Source organism: Drosophila yakuba, chromosome 2L (genome assembly GCF_016746365.2).
Source record: "Drosophila yakuba strain Tai18E2 chromosome 2L, Prin_Dyak_Tai18E2_2.1, whole genome shotgun sequence".
Taxonomy (NCBI): domain Eukaryota; kingdom Metazoa; phylum Arthropoda; class Insecta; order Diptera; family Drosophilidae; genus Drosophila; species Drosophila yakuba.
Genome location: NC_052527.2, coordinates 15,670,931 through 15,691,950, shown reverse-complemented (window position 1 = coordinate 15,691,950; position 21,020 = coordinate 15,670,931). Strand labels below are relative to the sequence as shown.

General features: G+C 46.0%; 3 protein-coding genes across 45 annotated transcripts in view; 1 reads left to right on the top strand and 2 right to left on the bottom strand.

Annotated features, from left to right (window-relative positions):
• LOC6528343 (protein MTSS 2) overlaps positions 1-8,742 on the top strand; it is a 36,491-nt gene extending 27,749 nt beyond the window's left edge. For 2 of the 43 annotated variants that reach the window (XM_002089360.3, XM_015198916.2), the window contains exons 8-17: positions 317-431; positions 577-1,398; positions 1,842-3,467; positions 4,102-4,223; positions 4,373-4,669; positions 5,157-5,348; positions 5,578-7,069; positions 7,623-7,774; positions 7,853-7,971; positions 8,149-8,742. In XM_002089360.3, the coding sequence (XP_002089396.2) occupies positions 317-431; positions 577-1,398; positions 1,842-3,467; positions 4,102-4,223; positions 4,373-4,669; positions 5,157-5,348; positions 5,578-7,069; positions 7,623-7,774; positions 7,853-7,963 (4,929 nt within the window). In that variant the 3' untranslated portion in view covers positions 7,964-7,971; positions 8,149-8,742. Of the gene's footprint in view, positions 1-133; positions 149-316; positions 432-576; positions 1,399-1,841; positions 3,479-4,101; positions 4,224-4,372; positions 4,670-5,156; positions 5,349-5,574; positions 7,070-7,622; positions 7,775-7,852; positions 7,972-8,148 lie in introns of those variants that run through there. The other 41 variants (XM_015198915.2, XM_015198913.2, XM_039370626.1 and 38 more) reach the window with 40 other exon arrangements.
• An 837-nt stretch (positions 8,743-9,579) lies between these two features.
• Positions 9,580-10,998, bottom strand: LOC6528342 (putative deoxyribonuclease TATDN1). Its single transcript, XM_002089359.4, has 4 exons — positions 10,842-10,998; positions 10,601-10,780; positions 9,937-10,543; positions 9,580-9,871 (listed from the first exon to the last, which is right to left on the bottom strand). Exons 1-4 carry the CDS (start codon positions 10,879-10,881, stop codon positions 9,757-9,759), a joined length of 942 nt encoding a protein of 313 aa, XP_002089395.1. The 5' UTR covers positions 10,882-10,998; the 3' UTR covers positions 9,580-9,756.
• A 608-nt stretch (positions 10,999-11,606) lies between these two features.
• Positions 11,607-21,020, bottom strand: part of LOC6528341 (GTP-binding protein Di-Ras2) — a 29,861-nt gene continuing 20,447 nt past the window's right edge. Inside the window, exons 5-7 of the mRNA XM_002089358.3 lie at positions 19,043-19,233; positions 13,966-14,095; positions 11,607-13,857 (exon numbers count right to left, since the gene is read on the bottom strand). Coding sequence (XP_002089394.1) covers positions 13,782-13,857; positions 13,966-14,095; positions 19,043-19,233 — 397 coding nt within the window. The 3' untranslated portion in view covers positions 11,607-13,781. The remainder of the gene's footprint in view (positions 13,858-13,965; positions 14,096-19,042; positions 19,234-21,020) is intronic.

Sequence of the window (21,020 nt, the reverse complement as noted above, 5' to 3'; positions counted from 1 at the left end):
AGTCTTTAAGTATTAAGTGTACTTTAATGTTATGGAATTAGGCAATTCGAATAGTCGGGAAACCGTCTATTAACTTTTTACATTCTATTAAGTTGTCTCTCTCGTTCTGTTGATCATGGCCAACTCGCCATAGAAGCCAGCCCATGTGGTGAGTATGCCAGAGTCAGAGCCCCACCAATCGTAGATCCAACAGCGCGCTCATCTGCATGCGCCCCGCTAGACCACTGACAACTAGGACCTTTAAGTCGCCTCATCATTAAACCTAAAACATTTCGACTTTCACAGTGACTAACCGATGGCCTCACACACTTTTCAGCGCTGCTCGTCGCTGGAGCGACCCCTTTCGGCCCAGAGTAACCACCGCCAGGGAAGTGGGAGCAACCTGCTGCAGCGCCAGTGCCCCTCACCGATTCCGGCTCATATCACGAAAGGTAAATGGTGAATGGTGCGCAATGCCTGGCAATTGCCCAGCTTGTCTCCGTGTATTTGTGTGCACGCTTGCCCTTGGCTAATCCCATCAGTCTTACTAATAACCGTGTCCACCCGCATGTCCTTGCTAACATCATCCGCACACAGAGCTGTCCGCAGCGCATCATGCACAGCAGCAGCAGCAGCAACAGCAGAATCAGCAGCCTCAGACGCCACCCACCTATGTGAACATGTCTGAGCTGGCCACCATGGCAGCTTTGAAGCAAACCAACCAGCAGCAAAAGACCTCTACGCCGCCTCTGCAGCAGCAGAGCTCCATTGACTCGACCTGCTCCCAGCATTCCAACGACTCCACCGGCTCGCATCAGCTCCTCCAGCAGCAGCAGCAACATCCATCGCAGCAGAATCACCACTCAGCCACTGCCACACGCTCCCATTCCATATCCTCGACGGCCTCGTCACTGCACTCGCATCCGTCGATCGACTCCACCGTCGCTTGCGGCTCGCTGGTGGGCCAACACAACCACAGCACCAGCACCAACACGAACACCAACACCACCTCGCCGTCCAGTGGCAGCTCCACGCCACAGAACCATTACTCGCCCCTGCTAACCAACTCCCCCACGTCCACTGCCGCAGGTACTCCCAGTGGCAGCAGCTTGGGTCCTGGGTCCGGTTTGGGATTTGTCTACCAGGTCAGCTCCCCGACACCTCCCTCCAGCGAGGTGCTAAAGATCACCGAGCAAGGCGCAGCAGGACAGGATCAGGGTACAGGATCAGCCAACAGCGTAGCAGATGAGATGGATGAGCGATCAAGGGCCTCTGTCCTGCAGAAGGCTTCAATGTTCGAAAAGGCGGCAGCTGCGGCTGCGGTTGCGGTCTCGCCTCCAGCGTCCATTCAGGTTGCATCCAGTGCCCCAGCTTCGGGAGGCGGAACTCGACGATCCGAGGCGGAGCAGCAGGAAATGGGTGAGTTGAATCAGCGACCAGCCGGATCGTTGAAAGCGAAGTGTGTCAATTGATCCTAGCACCCAGCCCGCCCAGCACCAAAGAGCACTTTGAACATGAGTCTCCCCTGTCTTCACTTTCATGACTAGCCCGTTTTTATTTATAATTGACAAACATATCGTATATATATTTTTTAACCCCCAAATTTCTTTTTTGTTTTTCCCTTCCCTTTCTCTACAATATTTTTGGTTTGTTGTGTAAATGCAACGGCAACAACTGCATCAAAACCAACTTGAAACCATTAATTATTTTTTGGTTTTGACTTCATGTTCACCCTACCCAAAATCTCTGTCGCCTGTAAACTATTATTCACAATGAACCAACTGCACCACAAAAACAACAACAACAACCACAAAACCATCTTTAAATCGGTACCAACAAATATGCAAATATGAATTTAACAGACAAATCTTTCGAAGATTCAATACAAGCACTAAATAATTTAATTGGCGAACTAGACTCCTTTCAACGCGAGATAGATGAGGGCAAGGTCAAGCCGCCATCGAGCACCAACAACACAAGCAGCAGCAACAACAATATGACCACCAGCAGCAACAGCAGCAGCGACAACAACAACCCGCCCGCCACTAGCAACATCGAGCCCTGCGCCATCAGCAATCAGACGAACTCGAGCGGCTGTGGAACAGACATATCGGACACCACGTCCGACGAACTGGCCGGCGACGATATGGACGTCAGGCAGCGGGATCGAGATCGGGATCTGCTCGGCGCCAGCGATTCGGAGCTGAGTCGCTGCTATGTGAGCGAGACGAGTTCGCTGACCGGTGGTCTAACGGCCGGCGGCTACGAGAATCCCACTTTCGCGCACTTTGCGGCCAATGCGAATAGAGATGACGCTGTTTCCCTGGCCTCCGACAGCGTTTGTCTCGGCCAGCCGCGCCATGCCTACGTGGATACTTGCAGCGACAGCGGCAGTGCCGTGGTGGTGATCTACGACCACCAGATTCCCAACACGCCCGACATTGAGTTCGTGAAGCAGAACTCCGAGATTGTGGTGCTGCGGACCAAGGATCCGCAGCCCCACGCGCTCCAGCTGCACGAGATGCGCGAGCTGCAGCAGTTGCCCACGAATTTAGCCGCTTCACCGGACTCCTCGCCGGACTCGGCCGCTGGCCAGGCGCCACCAACAGCAACTGTGGCGCCCGCCAAGCAGCGACTCTCCTCGTTTCGCGCCACCAGTGAGCAGCAGTTGCAACTCCTCGGACGCGGCAGTCCGCAAAGAGGTAAAACACCCAGTGAGCAGGCGGTACAGAGCAGACCACAGGACCAGCATTATCCACAGACACATCAGCAGGATATTGATGGCAGTAGTCCACCAGTAGAACTTGCAAGGCGCCAGCTGCCCCCCAAGCCCACAAGCTTGAGCGTTTTTAACGGCCCCCTCCCCACTGCGGGCGATAGGCCTGTTGTGCCCCGAAAGTCGGATTTTAAGGCCGATCTAGATGCAAAAATACGCAGGCAAAAGCAGAAAGTTAAACAGCAGTTGCAGACGCAACAGCAGCAGCAAGAAACGCAGCAGCAGCATCAGCAGCAAGCACCACAAGAACAGCAACACTCACCACAGTCGCCCCAAAACAGAAACTGTAATGTCACTAATCAACAAGCCGCCAATATTACTGCATTTGCATCTGCAACCGCAACAGCATCCACAGACCCGTACCCGCATCAAAATCATAGAATGCCAAACCAAAATCAGACAGCCACATCCAATCACAAGCAGTGCAAGACGTCCACAATGGCATTGTCACCGTCATCACCTCGCGGCCATCTGCCATTATCACCGTCATCGCTATCGTCATTACCATTACCAGCCACCAATTCATCACCATCCAATGCTCGGTCATCGATGTTGTCCGCCAGTGAACGACCACCACCACCACCCGATCATCCATATGTGTGCTCCAATGCCCCAGCCAATCCCCACCATGCCAATAGCATTACCAATGCCAATGTCAATGCCAATGCCCAGCTCAAGCCGTGCATTACGCCCCGGCCGGCTTCGTTGTCGGGTTCGTTTTGATTTGTTTGGATTTTTATGGTTTTGGTTTTTGATTCCTTATTTTGAATACGTTCTTACTTTGTTGTACTTTGCCAATATCCTTAACATTTGTGCTTGCCAAAGCAACTTCACGTGGTTTTTGGTTTCTTCGTTTTGATATAAGTAACCTTTTTCGCGCTAAGCACTAAGCTCATCCCATCAAGTCACAATCATTAAGTTCAGATCATCAACAGACAACTCAAAATCAGCATGATACTGCCACTAACTGCTTAATGCTTAATCACTAATCAGATTTGATCAATTTTAACTACAATCTTTTCATAAAATTGCATTTTGCGAAATCGCTTGAATTAGGTGAAATTTCTTTTCTACATGAATTGATATCGAAAGTTGCCATTAACGCTTTTCCACTCGCTTCGGGGTCACCTTTATGATTCACAGCAGACTCGGAATTTTCATAACTTTTTCGATCAGCAGATCCTAACTCTGCGTCTATCTCTAACTTCTGGTATTAGATGGTGTCCTGTGTTTTGTGTGCCAAGTGTATAACTGATTACTGTACATAATATGTGAATAACAGCATAAACCAATGACTTGATGCGCAAAATGACCGCCTTACTTACTATGATTTTCACTTTTCCCAGGAGGAGCAGCCAGCGGTGGCTCCACGCGCATCGGCCGTCGCGCGTCCATCAATCAGGCCAAGCCACCGCCGCCAGTTAGACGCAGTTCGTCGGTGACCCCCAGTCCCAATGCCTCGGTCGGGGTAAGTTAAACCTACTTAATTACCTACACCCAACTAAGTTAGCCACATAATATAAGGTAGTCGCTAAGCCGCTCCACTCTGGGTCACACACTCTTTGGTTTTCTTTTTTGCTATTACTCTTTAACTTATGATTTAATTACGCAACGCAGCTGCAGCAGCAACCACAGCACGCGACTCTGTCGCAGCAGAATCACCAACTAAGCAGCTCCAGCGAGCACTTACCGCCGCCACCGCCATTCATGCTGGACGCCATGGCCCAGATTCCCAGCTCAGCTCTGAAAGTATCGGAGACGGTAAGAGCCCTGGCAGCCATGCGGCACCAGCCAGCATCACCCGTGTCCCTCAGGCGCATGCAGCAGCAACAGCAGCAGCAACAGCAGCAGCAACAGCAGCAGCTTCAGCAGCAACATCAACAACATGTGCAGCTGCAGCAACCCCTATTGCAGGTGTGTGCACGCTAGGCCAGTTCCCATCTGTACCAAAATGTTAGAACTCCTACTCTCACCTGTCTAGTTGACTTTGCAACCTAATTGGGTACAATATGTTTTAGAACTCCCAAGTGTCATAGAAGCCATATGCCTATCACTAATCGTAAACTGTAGGACTTTCAGTTGCTTTGCTAACGTAAAAGTAATAGATTTTTAGCATGCCTTAGTCCCATATATTTTCCCATGTCAGCATCAATAGCATACCTTACGAGCGCAACGCTTTAAACTTGAAATACCATTTTGAGACTCAAGATTTATTCCCCAATAAAAGACAGTATATTCAGCCGTGAGAGTTAGGTTATATTCTTAGGGCCCAACTAGTGCACGAGAGACCCACCTTCAATTGATTTTCTTCCACTACTTATCATTTCGTTTCATTTCAACTTACGTTTGCTTTACCACTACCACACACACACACAAACCGAAACCCTTATCCCCCACGTAGTCTGCGCACAACTCCCCCTCGAATGATGACCTGACCGTATTCCACGACTATTTGGATCTGCACGCATATGCCCAGGCCTTGGCCACGGGCCAACAGCCAGGCGGTCAGCAGATGGCCAACCCGCAACGCTTTTTTCACCAGCAGCAACATCAGCATCAGCCACCGCCGCCGCCTGTCTATCAAGTGGATGCCGTAAGTGACCAGCGGGGATCTCGCGGGCTAACTAACCTAAACTAACAGCTGCCTTCGTATGGCCTAAAACTACTGCGCTCCTTCCAGCTTAGTTGTAATGCTATATTCATAGATAACTCTAGAGCTTAGCTTTGGTCGTGTTTTGGCTAACATTTAATTAGCGCCCGTCTTCCTCTCTTTTTTTCTCATGCCACAACCACACCATCACTGACATACATTCACGAAGCAGACATTCCGCACCTCATCACCAGCCGCGGGCGGAGGGGGTGGCGGCAGCATATACGCCCAGCCCAAACTGGTCAACAGCATGTCAAGCTTCCGCACCAGCAGCCCCAGTCCCAATGGACATGCTCACCCACTGCCACCGACACAGCCAAAGGCGAATCCGAACCTAATTGCACAGCTCAATGCACGACTCAGCGGCAAACAGCAACAGCAGCAGCAGCAACAACAGCAGCAACAGGTCGAGGGGATCTACGGCAACCAGCAGGCGCCCGGGGGAGAGTCCATCTACATGCGGAGTGGCTTGCCCATGTCGCAGCCGCAACAGCAGCAACACTATGACGGTAAATCTGAACAAATCCAGCTGCAGCACCAGCAACAGCATAGAATTTACGCTAGTTTCGGCACCTCATCATCACCAATGTCATCGGCCCATACGGCCAGCAGCAGCAGCAGCACTAAACCGTCCATTCTAACACCGACCACCTCTTTCAATGCATTGCCTCACTTTCCCCTGTCTTCATCCACATCATCGTTGCTCTCCAAAGTCAGCTCATTCTCGAACTCTTCATCCGCATCCCCACCAACATTGGCAGCGGCCCCTGGTTCGGCCAATTCGCATTATCAGCCACCGCAGCCGCCGAATGCAGCAGTTGCTAACAGCAAAGACATGGCCACCTACTCAAGTTCGTTTACCAAAAATACAGCAGCTGCGCAATCGCCGAACATGAGACAGGCTCATTCCCATCAGCACCACCAACAGCCGCAGCAGCACTACACTTGTCCGCCTCCTCTGGAGGATCCCCCACCGCCGCCCATTTACGCCGCCAGTGCATCGGCCACGATGCCCAAGAAGGTTGCCCGTCCGCCCACTAGCCAGAACACGTCTCACTCGAGCGCCTATGCAGCAGCCTCGTCCACGGCCACGCTGCCCAGGAATATGATGCAGCACCAGCAAAGGTTGCAGCAGCAGCAGCAACAGTATCAACAGCCAGCAAGTATAGGCATAGGCATTGGCAACGGCAATGGACACCTAGGTCAGCGTCCGCAGTTGCCGCTTCCCCAGCAGAAGCTTAGAGCTGCACAGCAGCAGCATTTGGCGGAGCAGCAGCAGCAGCAGCAACAACAGCAACATCAGCTGCAGCATCAGCAACACCAGCAACGCCAGCCACCCATTCCTTCACGCCACTCGAGTGTGCAGCAAAAGATATTCGTCTCTACAAATCCATTCATACAGACAACGGCCGTCAAGTTTCACTCGCCCTCGGCCTCGCCCACGTGCGGCTCGCCCGTTACTGGGTCTGGGTCTGGGTCCTTGGCCAGCATTTATGCCACAACCTCGCGTGGCGGCCACCATCACCAGCAGCAGCAGCATCAGCAGCAGCAGGCTCAGCAGCAGCACTACTATCGCGATGCTGCTGGGGGGAACAGCAACAGCAACGGCGGCGCTGCCTACTATAACCACAATGCCCATGCCCATTCCCCGGCACATCATCCAAGTAAGAGCGCGAGCTGGATTTGAATTGATTCGATTCGATTCGATTTGAGTTAGTTTGATTTCATTACGTATGATTTTATTGCAAGGAATGAGCGCTGTTTTGAATATTATTGTTTTGCTGATTTTCGATTTCGCTCGATTGAGTCCATTAAATTTTGATTTGATGTTAGCTCTAAGTTTACCTTTGGCGCATGCTGCATATGTTCTTTTGCTTTTCTTTCGTTTGTGTTATCGTTTGGAAATTGCTGCTAAATAACCTGATTGAGATTGTGTCAAGTGCGTCTGGAAACTATCGGATCAACATGGGAATGCAGTTTCCGCCGCAGCTCGATCCGCAGTCAACTTTCATACCAATTTTTCCAATCATCAATCAAACATTGTATCGAACTCTTACCAACAATTGTTGGCTTTTATTTTGCATTTCCATTTGGATTGACCACTATATTAACCACTTCTTCGCAAGCCAACATCCACACAACCATTGATCGATCATGTTTGCTTACCATTTTCTTTTATGCACCCGTATTGCCAACACCGACAACACATATCAATAGACTATGCGACAAGCACAAATATCGAAAAGACTGGCAGTATTCGGGCCAAGACCAAGGCCGAATTCCTCGAGAATCTCAACGCGAAACTGGCAAAGCAGGGAATGTCTGGACGAGCATTTGCCGTGCGAAATCTCATCAACAGTAAGGCCCTGGTAAGTAGTGCACTTCGACAGCAACTTATTCGATTGCCAAAAATCTCTATGCTCTGTCCATGGCAACATGGCTATTAGATGTATCAAAATCCACAAAAACTATCGCGACCCAGTGCGCAATACCGTAGACCACCCACCTATCCCAACACCAGCACATCCACCAATGCCACTTGCGAAGACCAGTGCTAAGTGCTAAGGTATTTTATTCGTTCCTAGTCGTTCACGTTCTCGTTCGTTTGAAGCCTACTAAGCCAGCTGGCAGCTAATCCACTCAGTGCCACGTTCTACCAACTAACTGCTCTACGATCTAACGTTAGACCTAAGGTGTTGCAAGCAAAGTGCTCCTCTTAACCGCTTTTTGTGTACTCTTTCAGCCGGACCCTCGCATCTGTCACGAATCGCTGATGGATCAAATAAAGCGCGGAGCCACCTTAAAGCGTAACCAGAAGATAAACGATCGCAGCGCTCCCAAAATACATTGAATTAACCTATAGGCTTAAGCGAAGCAGCATATTTATTACTATAATAATAATAATTAATCTATGAATATCTATGAGGCCGACGCCTGCTCGACTGCAGGGCTCTGCAGAGTTTGGTTTGAAACTGAAAACTCGAAACACAGCATACAACTTAAATACATATGATTACAATACAATATATTCGATATACGATATTTAACAAGAGCATTAAGTATAACTGGAACTAATCAACACCTTTCTTGATTTCCTATATCCCAAAAATGTGTCGAAAGGCTTTCTCTGTTAAGTGAATACAATATGGAAGACAGTTAGCAGTCGTATGTTTATTTATATATAAAACTCGAATTTAGAGAACTTCTGTTTAAAGATATTTTATGTTTATGTATTTCCCATATTTATAATTTCCCTTACTTATGTACATACATATGAATATGAGTTTAACAATCACTCGAAACTAATGTGACGCCTAATAAATGGAATTTATCGTAATCGTTTTGAGTATTTTTTACTTTTGTAATATAATTTTTATACCATCAACTGCAAGTCAATTGGGCCATGTCTGAGCGTATTTCACAATAGAACCCATAATATATTGTCTTGAATAATTAGATTTAGAGTTAAAACGTTAACCCAATACTCGATATCCCACTGTAACTTTACTATCTGCGATGAAGTAACGCAATTGAATCTGCTTTTAAAAACGATAACTATCTACTGCCAAGCGAAAAGGGATCAGGCTTTCGCACGAACTTAAAGTGCTATATGAACATGTTCATATCATATCATTTCCATTGGACTGAATCTTTTATTGCCATTTTAAATGCACCCCAGAGTAAATAGAAGCCCTCTCTCAATGTTTAATACTAACAATATCATTTGCATTCATATCAATATCAGTTCATTAAACCTAGAACAAAATGTAAGTTTTAGCTCCAGATCTTGGTTGTTTTACACTTTAAATTTAACGGAGATCTGATTATAGCATGCCCATAAGGTAAACATATTTCCTATCCCCCAAATTCCGACCTTTTAATGCCTACAAGCGTACTACTTGATAGTTGATAGACTTTTTAAATATTTACAAAATATTTTGTATATAGGCTCTTCAAGGCTCCGCCAATAATCGATGAATATTGGCAAACTCGTAACCAAAAACGTGGCAATAATTAAGCTATGACACTCTATTAGAGTTTAGACTAGACTCCAGAGAGAATATACAAGTTCGAGTCGAAAGAAATACATATATTTTTTTGGGCGATCCATTTTATATTCACCACATAGCAGTGCGTAATCACGAACGTTAATAAACTTAGCCATATGCAACAATTATTTACACATCTAAATGTTTATTATAGTGGGTCTGTGTTAACTGCAGATCGAAGAAACCAAACCGATGTAACCTAACAAATCAAAGTAATGCGTATTTTTGAATTCATTTGCATTTAGACGCGAGAAACAATAATAAAATAAATGTAAACGCATTGAATGTAAATGCATGTTGTTTTATTCCTTCTTTTCTGCTTTGCTGAAGAACAAGTCCAATGTGTTTTGGTAGTATAACTCTGCCAGCTCTTCTTTGGGCTCCTCTTTGATTCCGGCAATGGCCTCCAAAACTTGGCTGAAACGGAAAACAATGTCTTCGTACTACTGTCATATTTAGGGTAGGGTATTTATAATGCTTACCTGATTTGGCATGGCTCACAGCGTCCGTCGATTAGGGATTCGGCTGTCCATTTCTCTTTCTTCTTGACGGTGGGAAACTTGGTGGTCAAGTGCTTATGTCCTGCATGCGAAGGTCGAATGCCACACCACGGGCAGTCGGTTTCTAGCATAATCCTGTCGTTGGGTAGCTTGCGCACCACTTCTGCGTTTTCTTCCGTCTTCAGGGAGCACCCGTTGAGGCCTATGTAGAGACCACCAAAGGCGAGGATGCGCTGGGCCTCCTCCAAGGTTCCTGTAAAACTGTGCACCACTCCGCCGCCGCATTGCTCGATCTTGTCCCGATTTCTTTCCAGGATGGTCAAGAAATCCTCGGCAGCATTTCTCATGTGCAGAAAGAGGGGCAGTTTGAACTCGGCCGCTAGTTCCAGTTGCAACTCGAAATACAAACGCTGCGTTTCCTGGCCGCAGAATTGAAGGCGGTCGTAGTCTAGACCACACTCCCCCACGGCCAGCACCTTGGTGCGATTAGACTTGATCCTGGAACGCAACTGATCGTAGTAGCCCTCTGGGTCTGGCACGAATTCCTCGCACCGGGTTGGGTGTGTGCCCACTGTGGTGTAGATGCGCTCTGTCGAGGACATTTAAAGCTCAAACTGCAAAGGACACATCCTTACGGGCGGCTTACCATCCTTGGAGGCCAGTTCCAGTGCCTCATCCACGTCCTTCAGACAGCCGGCGGTGACGATGATCTTCTGCAGACCCTGTTGCCACGCGCGCTTCAAGACAATGTCCAGGTCGGGCTGGTGCTTCTGGGAGCCGCCGTAGCAGCCCTGGAACATGGGGTCCGTCAGGTTGGCCCCAATGTCTGTGGAGCATGGCCAGGAGTTAGCTAGTCGAGTTTGCAGGAGCTTATTTCTTTCAGTTACCAATATATTTCATGGCCATTCCAAAACATCGCCGCCGCATGGATTAATGCCCTAAAAAAGACAGCAGCTGAGAACAGCTGTTTCGCTTGTTTCGATTTCCGCCAGGGGGCGCCCCGTTTTACCAAGCTCTGCCTACCGCCAGGTGGCGCCGCAATTCCGTTGCAATTTGAATTTGAAATTAGCATTAAGCCCTATTGAAAACATAATTCTGAGCTTAAACGTACCGGCTCAAAATGGTGGCTTCCTGTACTTTTTGAAAGCAAAGCGCACGGCCTAAGCCAATTTAATGCAAAATCAATGGCACAGTAAATTGCATTCGGAATTGCGCATAATGCAAACTCATTAGGCCGCGCCAGCAAAGCTGTTTATTGTTTGCCGTGGATGCCAAAGCGGCTTGCTCCACGAATCCCTACGGGAGTCCCATCCCAACACCCCACCCACCGCCATTCCGCCGCAAATGCATATATGCAAATTTCAAATCAGCAGCAGCCCGGCTGCTTTAAGCCGGCAATCGGCATTTACGCAATTGTACAATTTATGGGAATCGCAAAATATAATTCGAATGAAATTCCATTAGTTACTTTTAATGATTTAATTGATTTAGTGCAAACTGCTCACTGTGCCATTTCCCAGCCTGGTAGCAGCCGGTGAGCAGGGTGTATTCCGATCCGAGTCCGGATCTAATGCCGTGGTCTGATGCCTCGGTGCGTCGATGTAAACGGAATGGGGAACGAGTCGGAATCCATTATGCAAGGGAATCAAACATTTTACTGCGATGCCTGGGACGCATTGTGGTTTATTTTAACTGGCTAATACAATTGTCAATAATTCAATTTGAATTGAAATTCAATTAGTTACAAGTACATGACACACATACGCACACTTAGAGAGTTAATTTTGGTTTCCCCAGACTATGTTTAGTCCATGGGTTATGATCTTTCGATTCTGTAGAGTAGGTAAGTGCGGTCCTCCCGGTTGGTGGATCGTTTGAACTACGTAGACGAATATGTATTTAAAATCGGGTAGGTCGAATAAGATATCTAGCATCTCGCGGTCCCTCGTCGACAGGGTGGAAACCTCCACACCCTTATGTTCCCATTGGTTCTTGATATACGCGAGTGGTTCCGACTGGTCGGAGATCGGAGATCGAATGCGTTGGACTCTGCAGATTTGTTGTCAATAACTACACCTAGTAACAATGTGTAGACGTATTACTTATAAAACAAACATCCAAACTTTTCACACAAAACATGTTTAGGTACTGACTATGTTATGTATCGTATGTGTACTGTAAGCGGTTTATAATGCCGCACATATGTATAACTACAATCCTCCATGGACGAATACAATACTATTTTGGTATCTGACCCTTTCCCCAGTTGTTTACAGTAGTTCGAATCCATTACTGCAAGCACTGTGTGCATTGTTTGCATTCATTTTTCAGCTCGCACACAGTGCAAAACACACGTGCGTCTAGATGTACGAGTATTTTGTTTAATCACAATTCACTTTGCATATGCCGTATTTCATCCATTTACAGATCCTTTAAATACCCACCCCCCGTACTCAGTACACCGCCTAAAAGTAGTCTTTTAAATAAATCTTATTGCTAAGCACATTCCGGTTAACAAACACAAAGGACTCTTATCACACACTGACGAACACACCCACCACACGCACCACTCACCCACCACTCACACAGCTGCAAGTGTAGCTTGTGCCAAAGGATACAAGTTTCGTATTAAAAACAGATTTATCGATTACTATCTTCCGCTCTAAGCCTCCTGCGAACAGGATGTGCATTGTGGGCAATTTGATTTGGCATTTTGGCATAAGAAGTTCACCCTGTATTATCCTTGATAAGCATAAGCATTCGGGACCCTCCCTCCCCATCAAATTTATTTTACAATTACGTTTTTTGCATAGTAAATTGTTCTGCGCTCTCTGCTAAAGTTCTTGTTATTTTACGTGGCTGGAACCGAGGAGAATGCCGCGAAAATGCCTTACTTGTGCAAAAGTTGCGATTCCGTGCTGCGTTTTACTGCAGATGCAAAACGAACATTCACATCGGGGCTGTATTAATACATAAGTAAATGTGTATACTGAAGGTTCAAATATTAACCATGGTGTTGGCTAAGGGTGCAGATAGAGATTCATAAATTAGTATCCTAGAATGTACCTTAGGGCTATGGCACCTGTCACAATATTATGACAATCAGCCAGTCGAAAACGCATTTACTTTGTAGTCCGTACTCGAAAAACCACGAACAACGCGACTGAGCTATTATTTTGCCATCAAAAGGAACTCCTTTATCGCGTCCTTCTACGAGTCTTTAAACTCCCTTCTCCCATGGGAGAAATCAAAATTAAATTCAAATTTAAATAAACCTGGTCCCCTCCGACCTTATTAAGCGAAACTCAAATCGTTTTGTGTGCACAATGCCTCGCAAGTCAGCTCAATGTCGGAATAATCGGTTATCTATTATGCCGCTATGACACTGGATCAATAGACGCATAATTGTTTGCTGTTGATATATGTATGAGTTATGTTTCGCCTGTTGTTTAAGATATGGATTTCTCATGGCTTAGAAGCTATGAAATCTATTCATATTCAAATATAAATTAACCTACTCAAAGTAGCTTACGAAATATTTATACTCTCAGGCCAGTGTCATGACGGCATCGTTTTGAAGCTCTAGTTACAAACTATAAAATGTTTTACAGAGTGGCAAATTCATCGAAATCGTTCTACCCTTGAGCAAGTGGTTTTTGTGAGTTCGGTAGCTTTATCAGCGTGTTCAGCTCAGTGCACCGAAAATAAATACGGCGCCACTTGTTTATGCACGCTAATTAACTGGCGTCCATTATTAATTCTCATTGTGGCAACCATAATAACTAAATTACATAATTAAACGCGGCGCTGGCGGCCAAAATAATGCTTTACTGCACGTTGCAGTCGTCGGATGCGTTGTTGATTTGCTGCTTGGTCTTGCGTGATGCGCGGCGTATGAGCGATCTGGAATGGAAGCGGGTGGAAGTGGTCAGCTGGGTGGTCAGGTGGTCAAACGGGAACCGGAAGTGGCCGGGGACACCATCCGGGTAAGCAGGCGCGTGTCGCACTCACCTGGAACGCGGCTTCAGCTTGGCCTCCGCACTGGTGGTGGCCACATCGACGGCGTCCACGAGGCCGGAGCCCTTCTTGTCGCCACTGCCGCCGGCTCCTCCCAGGGCCGGGCTGTTCATCCGATTTTTATCTGCAACAAATAAATGGGGTAACGCGTGGCTAATTAGTATCCACGAGTGCATTTAATGCTGGTCGTATGCTGTATGCCAACTCAAAGGGACTCCGCGATTTCGGAACTGCGAATGCAGCGCAAATCCAATTTGCCTCACTGATGTTGTCCTTGCCAGTTGCCGGAGCAACTGGTACTTCCGGACATCCCAACAACCCTGTATCCCTGTATTCCAACATCCATGTATCCCAACTGCCTGCCTCCTCTGTAGCCGCTGACGTAATTAACTTATGAACGACGCACACAAAGAGCCGGTGAGCGAGTTGCACATCCCAGTTACCTCGCGAAATGGGATTTTTTACAGTCGGATGCACAGTCAAAGTTCATCTCAAGAAAGAAAGTAATCCCACTCACTTTGCGCTGTGCATGTGCCGCCAATGCAATATGCGGACTCAAAGGAGCAACCGGAAATGGCAAAGCTACTCATTCGCAAGGTCGTCAAAACATACGAAACAAGTCGAAGTTCAATTAAAATCATGGATGAAGTAGTATGTTTGTGCTTAAAGAATTCCTTATTATGTTTATCCTAATTATTGAAACGCAAGCCCCGTGAAATAATCATGTATCAGAAACAGAAATGTACATTTACTTTACAAATATACTTATTACAAAGTTAGGTTAATATTAGTCACAGAAATAAATGGAAGAACCCTTTAAATATTTGTATTTTAAATTTGTTTATTTTAGGTAACACAATTTTGGTTATTTGTATAAGGTACCAGTTGTAAAAGGTAAAAGTTGAATAAGCATTTATAAGTATAAGCACCTTAAATTTAAATAAATTATTATACTAACGCATTATTTTATATGAAAATATGTATAATATGTATATCTCAATATCTGATTTTTATTAAAAAAATATAAATTCTTGTATAAATTTTCCTAAATATATTTTGCACTTTTCCGTGCTATAAACTTTAAGAGAACTGACATCACTTTCAATTAAGTGGTTCTAAAGCTGTCTCTAAAGTTGAGCCTATTAAATATGGGAAATCAGTGTCAATGGAGTCATTAACTTCCCAGTAATCCTCAATCAGCCGGCTTAGGCTGCCAAGGAGAGTGTTAAAGTCGCACAAAGGTGTTCGCGCAGATGTTTGCCTTGGCGGTAAACAAACCTTTTTGTTCCGCCGGCTGAGCAATAAAGCCGCCAACAAAGAACGGCTTACAATGGGAAAACAATTGGCAACTGGCGTGGCAAGGGGCTGTGCGGCAAGGGGAGAGACCCAATACAAATACAAAGGGAATGCCACAGCCAGGCCAGAACCAAGTCAATTTAGTTATTAAACTCGGCAACTTAGTTGCGAAGTACAACCGGCGATGCAAACAGAATTATTGAGCCACCAGTGGCACTCTGCGGCAGAGTGTTGCATACTTTTCGGGTGCCGGCGGTGTCAAGTGCAAACAAAATGGCCGCCGACGCCATTGTTGTCAAAAAAAGGCGTCAAGCTCGTCAAGTTGGGTGTGGGCGGGGGAGGGGGATGGGGATGGGGATGGGTGGCATAAGAGGCACATTTGCTGCCGCTGACAGAAAGCGCGCGAAAATGCCAGGACTACAAAAACGGCTTCGCTGGGGCGGCATTCCCATTCCCATTCTCATTCCCATTCCCACTGATCTGCGGCTGAATCCAAAACGAGGACGCGCACACAGCAGTGGCGCCCATCCAGACACAAAAACAAATAAGAGTGGGGTTCGGTTTCGGGGATATAAATTGTGCATATGCGGCGTGAATCGATTCGTGCGTCGTGTTACGGAAATTTAAATTAAATTTGTTTTATTTTCTACCCCGCTTCCATCACACAGACACAGTACCCAGTACGAGCCGTGGAAAATTGCCGATTCCAGCGAAGAAAAACTCAAAAACCGTCCTGTGCTGTGAAGGGCGTTTATTATCCTTTCATCGCGAGTGTAACAAGGTTTTGCCACATCAATTGCGCCACACAAATACCCCGAATTTGAAACGTTCAGCAAAAAAGTGCTTTACATAAACGCATATATTTTCCAACCATTTTGCGTCATGTAATATGAGAAACTGCTGTAAATGCAGCCGCAATTGCAGTCAAACTCCGTCGGGGAACTCGAATATATTATTGTTAATATATTTGAATGATATCTGACTAGTGTTAGTGATTCATTTGAGTGGTAAGCTTATTCGTACAAAGCGGTTCCACAAAGGTCAACATAAAAGTGAAATGAAATAAAATGACATATTTTCAGGTGGTTTCAAAAAACAAATTCGCCATTTATTGAAAAACATGAAGATGGGCATAACTTACTTGCACAGAAAAAATGATTGTCCCGCATTTGGCTGCGAACAGGGGAAAACGCCTATTAACGTGGCTCAAATATGCAGAGCATGTTATGTGTGTTAGGGCACACCCACAATTGAGTTAGACTCTGGTTTGTGGGTCTGAAACAAAACGGCTTGCGGCGCCCACCGCCGAGCCAAAACCACGCGAGTGCCGTGGAAAAGCCGGCAACAATGTGCGGAGCGGAGGAAAAGCGATGGGTTTTCCGGCCGCAGCACATGTATGTGGCCTGCAGCTCTGGCTTTGTCTGAACTTACAAGCTCGTCCATTTTTCGTGCCTCACCCATCTCGCATCACCCATCGCCCATGTGAGTACCATTCTGCAAGCTCCTCTTGTAAGCCGTAAACACGTGTGGCACAATCTCAGCCACAGAATGGCAGGGTCTTAAATGAAATTTCAGCAATTTGTTTTGCATACGTCGCGCTGTGCTTTTTAAGGCAATTACTTGACTTGGGGCCCCTCGAGCTGCCGCCGGTGATTAAGTGCTTAGACCTATTTTCGGTGGCACATCCAGGGCGTCGGTGTCACCGCTGCCACCTCAAAGTCCCTCCACCTCTGAACCACCGGAGACAGCTTGCCACTCGACCTTTGTTTCCCGTCCTTGAGACCACCTCCATTTTCGGCGTGTCCTGGCCGGCTGTCATCGACAGTTGCATTTGGAAATGTTCGGTGGCAGGACATTAATGGGGTCCTCGACCACTTGAATTTAAATTTCATGGATGTTGAGTACTTGAATCTACTTTGCTGACCAACTTAGCAGTTCATTTTTATGGCTTATGAGGCCAGCAGCGAAATTTTACGAAAAGACTTTAGGTCGAACACTGAGAATATAGGGTGGGATCTGTAATAATGCCACAACTTTTTCTTTAGCGAAAATTAAATTAATTATTTCGGTAGCCCGCCAGTCGAGGCAACATTAATTAACTAGATATTTATACTTTGACGAGCTCGGCAAAATTCGGAACTTCCCGAGCCGTTGGCTGTTGTCTCCGCCTTTGTGTTCTATTTTCATGTGCTGCAAACTAAGTTTTTAATGAGATAATAAAGCATTCCATTACAGGGTAATTAGGAGGTCAAGCTGTTTAATTAATACACGTGCTCGCTTGGAAACATTTTGATAAAATTGAATTCGTTTGAACATTTCGCGGCGATGGACTTCCCCGAAATCGAATTCGTCCTTAACAAGCCTTTAACCCCGTCTCGACGGTTTTTTTCCTGACTTTGCTTTGCTTTTCGGCGTTTTCTTCACTTTGTCGTCTGATGAATAATGAAAAAGAGTTTGTCTTTGTCAATTGGGTCGGAAGAAAAGGGTCCTGTTCCGCCGCTCGTATTACTCCACTCCTGATTCCGAGTTTCACAATTAATTAGCCCAAAGACGCTGGAAGTGGACAGAGGCGGCAATTGAAACAGGAACGGTAATTGCATTCAATTAGCCAAATTGCCAAAAGTTATCCTAGTCCTTGCCGCATTTAAAGAATTCCAATTAATTGGCCCCATGCGCGTGGGGCTTCCCTCCTATTTAAAATAATGAATATATTCATAAATGTGCATCAAATATTGATTGGGCTTAAGCCAGGCTTAGTGACATCTGCGACCGCAACCGGCTTAATTGCATTAATGGGCGGCGCACTCGCAATTTAATTTCGCACTAATTAAGCTTCTTACGGCGGCATTTAAATCCCCGAATAAAGCTGTCCATGTTACAGGTCTGACTTTCAATCAAAGCCTATGAATATGAATGTTTAATTGACATTTGAAAGTGTTACGGCCAACCGACGAGGCCAAAAACAATCAACAAAGGGTTTGCGTCATCTGGTTTTCATTTCCATTTTCCCTGGCCATGGCAACAAATCAAGTGGTGGATCCATGGCGAGTTTGTGCTCCAACCCCTGACTTTGTGTGTTTGCTGGTCTTTCTGGCAGAATGGATGAGCGAGGACATTCGTCCTTTTAGGATGCTATGTTGAGCAACTCAAAGGAATTTACTATGCAAATTATGTGCTAAAACATTGTTTCATTTTCAGCTAACGGTTTAGACTTCACTTAAGAACTCATGTACGTTTTTATAATTTATTTTTATAATAGTTACTCATTCGTGCATTACGTGGGTACACCAGATTCTCTGAAAAGTATGTAACAGTCCTTCTAGGACTATAAATTCTACATATTCTTGATCAAGTTTGCTGGCCAAGTTTTTATGGCTCCGTAGATTATAACGTTCATACGGACGGACAGACAGGCGGCCGGACAGACGAACATGGCCAGATCGACTCGGGTATTCATCCTGATTATGAATATATACACTTTATATGATCGGAAACGCTTCCTTCTGCCTGTTACATTCTTTTCAACGAATCTAGTATACCCTTTTACTCTACGAGTAACGGGTATGATAATGTATAGTTGTCCTGTATTTTGGTACTGATTATAAAAGCTATATGCTTTGTACCAATGCATTCACTAAGGTATATGCTTTAGAAGTGTTGAATTGCTGAGATAGAATAGAAAGTTGTATTTATATTTTTTCCCAAATACTGTATAACTACCAAACACAGACTTTTTGGCTCTATCATGTGATGTGAACCTTTTATGAGTACTTACTTCGACTGGACGATGCGCTGACGTAGGCCGATGAGCGCCGCTTGAAACCGCTGGGCGCCGCCTCGCCGCCGCCCCCGCTGCCCCCGCTCCCACTACTGCTGGCGGGCAGGAAACGGGACAGGGAGAGCAGGGACTTGAAGAGGTCCGTCACATTGCTGTCCTCCTTTGCCGAGCACTCCAGCACTTTCGCCCTGCGGGAAGGGAAAGCGGTTTAAAAAGGTTGCATAATATCAGGGGCGACCGGGTAAATTTCACATACGCAATGCATACATCAGCGAATTTCGGTGGCCCGAATAAAAAGCGAAAGCCGAGCCAAAAAACCTCAACCAAAGCAGCCCAACAATGTGGCATGTTCAATGCGAAACACAGTTTTTGTGCCCGCCACAACCAAATGGGCCATCGACCACCGTCCGGGGTGCCGAAACAAATGTTGCTAATGGCCGAATTAAGCATGTCATGTACGCTTCAAAATGGTGCGGTACTAAGGACTCACTGCAGGACGCGGTCACGAAGCCGATCCACAACACTGAGGCCAGGGCTAGGACTAGGATGAGAATGGGGATGAGGATGTAGCAAGGACTATGACTCTGATGTTGGCGATGATGTTGGCGAGGACAGGTAATGTTCTGCAAACGGACGATGGCAGGATTTGGACCGTGAGAAGGATTTCGAGCTTCACTGCGGCCTTTCGTCGGAGATCTGCTCTCCAGTCAAAATATTTCAGACTATCATCATAATTGCCCTTTTTTTGTCTTTTTCGAAAAAACACTTTTCAGTTAAAACAAGTGGTGTTACCTTACTTTGAAGTTGAGTAAATAAAAGGGTAATTTATTAAATTTTTTTATTAAAATAAATGATTGTTTTAAATATATACAGATGACACCACCAAATTTTAAAATGTATATTTATTTATAGTTGTATTAAAAATGTTATTTGAAAGTGGTTTTATTCAACTGCAGTTTGCATTTACACTTGTTCTTGATGAATATTCATAAACAGAAATCTTTGTAAAAAGAACTATTTTTTTTTTCGATTTCTGTTTTGTATGCCACCGAAACAGCTGACAAAGTAAAGCAGAATATTTCAGTATTTCAGACAGCTTCATTTAATTAAAGTTAAAACGGCTGACTTGGCAAAATAAATAAATAGATGGCGAAATTGTTAATGCCGTAAGCTGCAATAACAGTAAATCAAAGTAAAATTGATATCGCACGTGAGTTTATTTTGCGCATTAACGCTGGCCAAATGGCAGGAAAATGCGCATGACTTGGCAATTAAATGTTGAATAAATACATTGTCCCACCTTCGGCACAGTAAACCACTTACCCATGTAGGGCCTGCCCCAATGTATCCATACGTTGTGTGGCACAATGTGGGGTAGTGTACCCATTCAGGCAGATAAATGCACTTGAGTGGCATGCTCTTAAAGCGTTTTACCGCAGACAGACAGGCAGCAACAAATTGCATTGCAGCTAGATGCCAGGAAACGCCACAGACACACACACACACACACACACTTTTCACGCGAGTTCTGGGAAATCCTCTAGGTGTGAGATTGTAGTGACGTGCATGGAGGTTTCAAGGTGTTTTCCGCTCCCGCTTCCGGGAACCAAACCGCACCATCAATCTGCGTGAATGTTTAATCCAACAGAGATTTGTACGTAATGCTTACGCCAACTGACCTGCGTCTCGTCTCCTGTGTCCTGTGTCCTTCATCCTTCATCCTTCATTTTCCATTCTCCATCCTCCATCCCATATCCCCAGTCCTTCGTCCTGCGGCCTCTGTCATCTCCATTTTGCGGTTGAGTGCGCCTCCTGCGTGGCGCTCTTTGGTCGCTTTTAAATAAGTTTACGCACGCTTGCTTAAACAGCAACACGAGCGTGCCACGCCCACTTTGCCGCCGCCCATCCCGTCTTTCCCGGCATTCGCAGGACACTCGCATGGAATTATGCCAGAAGTCCCACTCCCAGTGGCCCA